At 50.3% G+C, this 8,333-nt stretch overlaps 1 protein-coding gene across 1 annotated transcript in view; it reads right to left on the reverse strand.

Annotated features, from left to right (window-relative positions):
* Positions 1-2,268: 2,268 nt before the first annotated feature.
* Positions 2,269-8,333, reverse strand: part of BEST4 (bestrophin 4) — a 10,938-nt gene continuing 4,873 nt past the window's right edge. The window contains 6 exon segments of the mRNA XM_018573727.1: positions 2,269-2,709; positions 3,616-3,770; positions 5,132-5,212; positions 5,324-5,464; positions 6,302-6,382; positions 6,385-6,532. Coding sequence (XP_018429229.1) covers positions 2,283-2,709; positions 3,616-3,770; positions 5,132-5,212; positions 5,324-5,464; positions 6,302-6,382; positions 6,385-6,532 — 1,033 coding nt within the window. The 3' untranslated portion in view covers positions 2,269-2,282.

Raw genomic sequence — 8,333 nt, forward strand, 5'->3', positions numbered from 1 at the left:
TGATGAGAGAGCATGGAGCCGTTTCCTGGCCAATCAAGAAACCGGGCAGCGTGTAATGATGCGCTGCCCGGCTTCCTGATACAGGAAGTACTCGCCCAAATACTCGGTATCGGCACCGATACTAGTATCGGTATCGGTGCATCCCTAGACGCCAGCAGAGTGGAGGGGACAGTCACCCAGCGGGGTAAAGGTATGCCGGTGGCTTCCCTCTCCTGAAACTGTTGGGCTCTCGGTCCTTGACCGAGTGCCCCGACTTTTCAGAGGGGGTGACACCCCTCCAATTAAGTCGCCCAGGTGCGGGCCGCACCCCCCTTGTGACGCCACTGAATGAGACTTCCGGTATCGGTATTCGGTATCGGCGAGAAAACGTTATCAGTGCATCCCTAGTTTTAAAGATTTTTGGAATGTATGTTTAATAAAATAAGTGTCATTTAAATTTGCTGGCTGGTGCCGGTGCCTTGAAAGCCCGACATCTTGCGCATATCCATCATTGAGTAATCATCTAAGGGGATGCGGCACCCTTTACCCTCCTCGTTTTGGTCCCCAAACGTTAGTTTCCATTCGTTTCCTCCATTACCAGACAGCAGAACTCACAAGCCCCATTCTTGTTTTCGGCAGATACATTTTATTATATAGATTGTTATTGTACAAAGAATACATTGACAGCCAACAAAAAGAGAACTCAGACATATACAGTCGTGTATACAGTAGCATACAGTGGCGTAACAATCGCCATAGCGACCCAAGCGGCCGCTATGGGGCCCGGGGCCCAGGGGGGGCCCGGCCAGATGTCGAGCGGACCGCCTGGGTCGCTATGGCATCCTCTGCTGGTGGCTTTCACTGGCGGCTCTGACGAAGAATGCGCTGCTGTTCAGATCACTGACCGTAATCTGCGCAGCGGCGCGTTCGTCTCCAGAGCCGCATCTGAGTCAATGAGAGCCAGCAGCGGCGGGGGAGGAGGCCGGACCCGGCAGGGGAGGAGGAGGCGGGGGCCTGTGGTCGGCAGCAGGGGAGGAGGCGGGGCCCGGTGACGGAGAAGGAGGCGGGCCCGGAGGAGGAGGCGGGGCCCATCAGCTAGCGCAGAGGAAGAGGAGGCGGACAGGTAAGGAAGTGCGACCAGCCCACCTGAGGGTGACCCTGCAGAGCCCACCATAGAGAGCCGGCGCTATAGAGGAGGCGTCGGCTTATGCGGCTCTGCTCCCTCCGCTGCCGCCTCGCTTCCTCTAGCGCCGGCTTCGTTGGCACCGCTGATTCTCTCCCGCGGCTCTTCAAGTTCCCCCTTTACGCCACCGCCGGCCCTGGGAATGGTCACAACTAGGTCTTATTTTCGGGGGGAAACGCGGTAGTATAATGGGAGAGAAGTGTTCATTGCGGTGACCCGGTCCTCGGGGGAGGGCAGATGCTTCAGTAGGATTAGAGAAGCATTGGTTAGCAGTGTCTTGAAATCTCATAGTATACTGAGCAGTAACAGGAGGCACAGCTGGCTCTGCCTCTGGATAGGCAGAGCCAGCTGTCAATCCCGCAGCTGGGAGGATCTCGACAGTAATGTCGGGATCCGTTCCGGCTGCGGCGTCTCAGTATACCGCAAGCAGTAGCCCCCTGAGCTTTGGGTGACGGGAGGACGCTGGTTTGTGTTCTCCCGTGACCCGTAGGAGAACTATGGGGTAAAGCCCTGACCTCATAGTTCTCTTTTAATTTGGATAAACGTTTGTGAGGTGTTGCGCAATCTCAGACACCTCCCAGAAGCTCGGGAATATCAGTGCTTCATCTGTGAGGTAATTGGGAAGGTTTTGAGTTGTTTGAGTCCACGAGGAATGGGGAGAAGAACCATATGGGTTTAGGGAGGCCGGGCTGCAATAGCAGAGTCTTCAATGGATGTTGCCTCAGTGGTGTAGATGGGAATTGAGAGTGGAACGCATGTTTATTCTGCAGGTATCTACAAATCATCCCGTTAGGAACGCTATAGGCTGATTTGAAGGTATCAGAGAGTTCCCTTGGAAGGGACGTTTTACCAGTTTGGTTATTCCTACTCTAGTCCAAATCTGAGAGTCTGGTATGGTAAAGTGGGGGAGGATTTAGGCCGATTCTCTTAGCTTTACCTAGCAGCTCTCCTGGCTAACACTCTGCTGTCATTTCCCGGTGAGGCATGGGCCACCTCCAGCGCTCCAACTCTTGAGGAACCATTCCCATCATCCCAGGGCTGTTGGTTCCACAAGAGTTAAAGAGCTGCCCTGTCTTATCCTGCGTCCTGGAAGGACAATGTCTCCTGTTGGTTTGCGTCTTCAGCATTCATCTTGGTCCTCCTCTATGTTCTCCTCTGAAGGTTCGTCCACTGTGATGAGGATTGGGCATGGCCGAGGCTGCTCCATCTTCTTTTGCTTCGCAGAGGCCTCCAGTTTACGAGGAACTCTAGAGGCAACCTTGGGTGTGGGTGGTTCGCTTGCCCGGCTTTCCTTCTCATCCTCCGTGGTTTCCTCCTCATCGATACGTCCATCGGGGTCAATCTCACTGTAGTGGGCATTGACGTTAGGGGATCCTTCTCCTTTAAAGCGCACCAGATGATTGCGCGGGCCTCGGCCCATGAGATTTTTCATGCCAACGGCAGGGGAAGCGGCGGAGGAGAGGAAGCGACTGAGCATGGGGGTGCGGGCGCGGGGGAGGTTGGGGGTGGCGGCCACTTGTTGGTGTTGATCTGGGTCCCCAACGAGTCTGAAACAGAAGAACATGCTTGTTATCTATGATGGCTTTTTGCATCTGTGGGAGACCCTGCTGCCTCAGGTGTGAGAAACTCACTAGCAGAGCCGTAGTATACTGTATACACCAAACAATGCCCCCAAAACCATAGGTGACGGTGGTTAAGCCAAATTCAGGTACGTGCATTGCTTAAATACATTTAATGATTACAGAGCTGCATTCACGCATTTTAGAAAGAAAACGAGAAAAAAAGGAAGTGCCACGACCGGGGAGAAGAATTGTTGTGGACCAATCGGTGAAGCTTGGTTAATTGTTGGGAGTGGTCCGACTAGCTTGACGGTGATGTAGAGGCGAGCAGGTGGGTGCCTCTAGGGTGATGGTGGAGATCCCGAGGTCCCGAGTTGGTGCCAGGCTTTAAGAAAAGCTTGAAGGTCTATAGGGAGGAAGTGTCCGTTGCAAGAAGTGATGATGCCCAAGCCGGGAAGAACCACACCTGCTCGCCTCTACATCACCGTCAAGCTAGTCGGACCACTCCCAACAATTAACCAAGCTTCACCGATTGGTCCACAACAATTCTTCTCCCCGGTCGCGGCGCTTACTTTTTGTTCTACGGTTACATGTGTCGGACACCCCGGTCCTTACTATCGGGAATCCGCACACCAATACCACCCCCTACCCACACATACACTGAGTGGCCGGATTATTATATACACCGAGTGGCCGGATTATTATATACACCGAGTGGCCGGATTATTATATACACTGAGTGGCCGGATTATTATATACACCGAGTGGCCGGATTATTATATACACAATGGTGCCTGGGATCTAACAGTACCCGGAGGTCAGTATTTCTAACCTGAGTTGCAGAAAATGATGATACACTGAAGCAGAATAGTAAGTAACGGGAAGGTTTCATACCGCATGTCGAAGGTGGAGCCCATGAAGGACGGTTTCAGTGTCTCGGAGGCGGTGGCCACGGTGTATGGCGGCAGCGCCATCTGCTCATCCCAGTATTTGTCTTTCAGCATCGGCGGCAGGTTCTGGTACATGTCATCAACAGACAGGAGGGAGACCTGTACAGAGAGAGCAGCGGGGGACAACCCTCAGGAGGAGGATACAGGTAATAGCAGCTGGAGACATTTCATGGAACATGCCGGAAAGAGATCCAGAAAACGCGCCATGCCGGTAGTCCGGAGAACATAAGATATAAGTATATATTTCCTAAGCTCCTCAGCTCCACCCGGTGGCCATCATGCAGTATTGCATCACATTACATTCAACTTGAAATCCAAATATACTGAAAATGTTCATTTTTTTGCCTCTATTCGCCAACAACTAACATTCATAGAAAGATTTTCAGCACGAATGGCCCTGCAAATGGTCTATTATAGTTGCAATACTTCCTCAATTCCAGTGCTGCCCCATAAAGCTCACTACTCTCATCAACCAGCGCCACTCCTCATCCACTACTGGGCACTTCCTATAAGTGCAGGGTGTCATGGGCCCGCCCCGTGGGGTTGCACCACACCATCACCCTGCACTCACAGTGTATTATAAACAATATCCTAGCACCGGGAACAGGATCCTGCAGGTCACATGACCATCCGAAAGGTATATAAAAAAAAAAAGTAACAATACACACGGGGGAGGGAAGCTAAAAAAAGGGCTGTAAAGGAGAACTATGGGGTTAAGGCTTTTCCCCATAGTCCTCCTTAGGGTAACGGGAGGACACAAACTAGCGTCCTCCTGTCACCCTAGGCTCAGTATATAGGGAGCTACAGCTCGCGGTATACTGAGACTGACACGGCCGGGACGGATCCCGACAATTATGTCTGGATCCGCCCAGCTGTGTGACTGACCGCTGGCTCCGCCTATCTAGAGCTGTACCCGCCCCCTCCCCCGTCCATTCCGCCAGTCAGCGCTGGAGGATCGGAGCGGGGAGGGGGGAATCCAGCCCCTCCCCTGTCACATCAGAGAGCCGTGACGGGATCGAGAGGTGAGCGAACGCCGGTATGTGTTCGCTCACCTCCCGATCTACTGAGCCGACCTGCGACAGTCTCATTGTCACAGGTCGGCTAGAACTATGAGGTGAGTGAAAAGCCCCCCCCCCCTCATAGTTCTCCTTTAAGAGGCTATTTAAAGTGACCATGCACATAAATATGGATGGGCCTTCAATGAACACACAGCTGACGTGTGAAAATAAAAATGTGGCTTCAAAGTTCTCAAACCAGCAACAACATTCAACACAACAGACATTTGGATATTCTTATTATTATATATGATTGATATCGCGCCAATAGGTTGAGCAGCGCTTTAAAATATAAGGGGGAGACAATACAGTTACAATTCCGTTCAAGACAAGAGGGTTAGGAGGACCCTGACCCCAAGAGCTGACAATCTATATCCCTATTGTTGCAGCTTTCACATTCCTCACCTGCAGATTCCGGTCTATCAGTCGGTTTGTCTCAAAGTCATCATCATCCTCCCCGAATGGGTTGATGATTTGTTCCGCCACCTGAAACACGGATTTCACGCGTCACGTCAATACGACTTATACACATTGGATTATACATTGCGTGACGTCACGTGAACATTCCGTGTATTGTTTGTGTTCTGCAAAACCAACCTTCAGCCAGCCGGAGTAGAAGAAGAATTGGAGGAGGGTGAAGACGGGGACATACATGTCCAGCTGGTCTCTATTTCCCTCCAGGAATTGGCGTCCAATCAGGCAGGATGCGCAGAAAGAATATACCGCCACGGTGACAACCTGGAAGGGGGCAGATAGATTCCGTGTTATATAAAAGCTCTGAGAACCTTCACCTCTGACCTCTGAACCTTCACCTCTGAACCTTCACCTCTGACCTCTGAACCTTCACCTCTGAACCTTCACCTCGGAACTACAACTGGTCATAAGCTTCTGCTTTTGGAAATTGCCGCGGTCGTATTTTGGTAAAGTGCTCATAGTGCTAAAACCCAACACCAATATCCAACATGACCAATCATGACTCATCAATAGAAGCCTGTGTGTGCGTGGGAGCGTCAGCCCGCCCCCCGATCCTAGCCCTGACACCTAACTGAACCCCAATACCTTATCCTAGCCCAGAAACCTAACACCTAACTGAACCCCAATACCTTATCCTAGCCCTGACACCTAACACTTAACCAAACCCCTACACCAAATCCTAGCATCAGCGTTATACTGAGACGCCGCAGCTGAAGTGGATCCCGACAATTGTGCACGAGCGCCATCCGCGGCATTGCCCTATACACATACACCAAAGCAATAAAGATATAAAATGAAGTGGGATGAGAGTAATCAAGCACGTTATTTATCTCCGGTGCCCCACTCAATATGGCCGCCGCTTGAGTGGGGCACCGGAGATAAATAACGTGCTTGATGGCTGTGATCCGACTTCATTTTATATCTTTATTGCTGTGCTGTATGTGTATAGGGCAATGCCGCGGATGGCGCTCGTGCACAACAAATTTCTTGCCCAAAACTCGTAGTTCTAAGGAAACCGGAAGTCATGCGGTCCCAGAACTCGATAAGTTCGAACTTTGGATCGATCACCGGCGAGTATTCGGGGTTACAGACGTTACTGACCTGCGTGTACACCAGAGGGACGCTGATCCAATCATAATGGAAGAGCAGGCTGCACTTGGCTCGGTATTTGTTCAGCTCCTGACCAGCAAAACAATGAAAAGATAAATTATAAACCAATCAGATCGATCAGTTACATCTGCAGACATTATATATATTGTTGGAGGACATCTCTCTGGTCCCAAAATTAAACCACATATTCTAGATGAGGAGTTCCCGTTTGTAGGTGTACAGCTTTCATCCCACAGATTGGTGCCGTGTCACCTGGACAATTGATATGGTAAATGATCTGCTGGGGCCCCTCTCTGTCCTTGCCAAGAGCCCCTGTCCCGTGCTGATGGCCAGGGTTGCCACCTTTTCTTCCAGTCTTCCAGCGAAACCCGAACGCGCTAGTGACGCGCTGACATTTTTTATGGCGAATGAGTTGTGGCTTATTCATATGTAAATCGCGCCGCCCATTCATATGTAAAAAAGATGGCATGTGTCATGGAGTTAGATGCATCCTCTGTATTGTCAGGGGCAACTGCTGACAACAGGCAGGGCAGATGCCAGAGCGGCGTGGATTGTCACATGGATGGTCAGAGCAAACAGCAGACAGTAGCAGGCTGATGGCAGTGTCCTCAGTTTGTCAGGATAAGCACAGACTAGCTGAGGACTGATGCAGTCCGAACGATGCACAGGAATAATTCAGGTATCCAATGACAGGCATAAGATAGAAACAGACAGATCTCTATCCAGGACATACACAGACAGACAAACCCTATAAGATTGAAGCTGTGGCCTCACTTTAAAGCCTACTAAAGAGCGCAGGTGTGCACAACACAGCACTGAGCTGCAGTACTGAGCTATGACCAGCAGATGGTGAAGGGTCAAGGCTGATGTATACAGCATGTTTGCTGGTGCTGTAAAAACACTCCTACAGGAGCTAAGGATGAGACTGGACATTAATGGACGTGAAAGGCCAAAATCACAATGGGATGGGGGATGGGGGGGGGGGCCCAGTCACAGCTGAGAACCTGACCCTTCCTCCAACAAAATGGCAGCCTGTAAATGTACAGCGTTTAGGCAATGCCAGGGTTAACTATGGCGACCGGTGCAGTGTAGCTAGGGGATGTGGGACAATCTCTGCTCATCTATGTGCGACCTTCACAGCAACACCGAGAAGTTTTATCACAACATGAATATCTGTCATCAGAAGATCTGCAGAGACGATGAGGCGACGGGCGGCTCCCAGGAATGTGAAGAGGAAGGAAATATATCCGCCCAGAAAAGATTTATAACCAATCAATAAATCTTTTATTAACATTCAGATTACTGCTGTCACGTTTTGTTACATTCGCTGCGACACCTCCAATTAGGGACGCACAGATACTTTTCGAGTACCAGCGCCGATACCAGTGCCGATACCAGTGCCGATACCAGCGCCGATACCAGTGCCGATACCAGCGCCGATACCAGTGCCGATACTCTGCATTTTCACTAGAACTACACGGGTTGCAGCGGGGACCGGGCTCCGTCGCTACACCGCTGTCCTGTAATCATTAGTCTGTATTGTTCTAGAAAAACTGTCACATGAGACGAAACACAAATGTATCAGCACTCGTACTCGCCAAACTGGTATTGGTGCATCCCGACTATTTATATTTATAAAAACAAAATCGTACATTATAACAGAGATGTACAAATCCCGGGAGCTCCGTGTGCTCCTTACACATGACAGCGGCCTCCTAATTTTTGAATTTTTGTCTAGTCCAGTCTTGGAGCTCAAAAGTATCGGTACCTGTACTTGGTATCTGTGCAACCCTACCTCCAATGTATCAATTCCATCTATCTATGTATCTATCATCTATACAAAATCATTCAACCCTCCCCCCCTGCAATTCAGGTTTATAGACATTCAGCTGTTTCCAGTGAAAAGATCAAACAAAAGCAATTAAAATCGGTCAACACAACGAATGTTTTAAGCAGTTCCCCAAATTCAACATTTCCTCATCCTGCCTTCTCAGAAATCTGGTTGCAGCTGTTGATAGTGCCT

Source organism: Nanorana parkeri, unplaced genomic scaffold, assembly GCF_000935625.1.
Source record: "Nanorana parkeri isolate BGI_ZX_2015 unplaced genomic scaffold, ASM93562v1 scaffold2508, whole genome shotgun sequence".
Taxonomy (NCBI): domain Eukaryota; kingdom Metazoa; phylum Chordata; class Amphibia; order Anura; family Dicroglossidae; genus Nanorana; species Nanorana parkeri.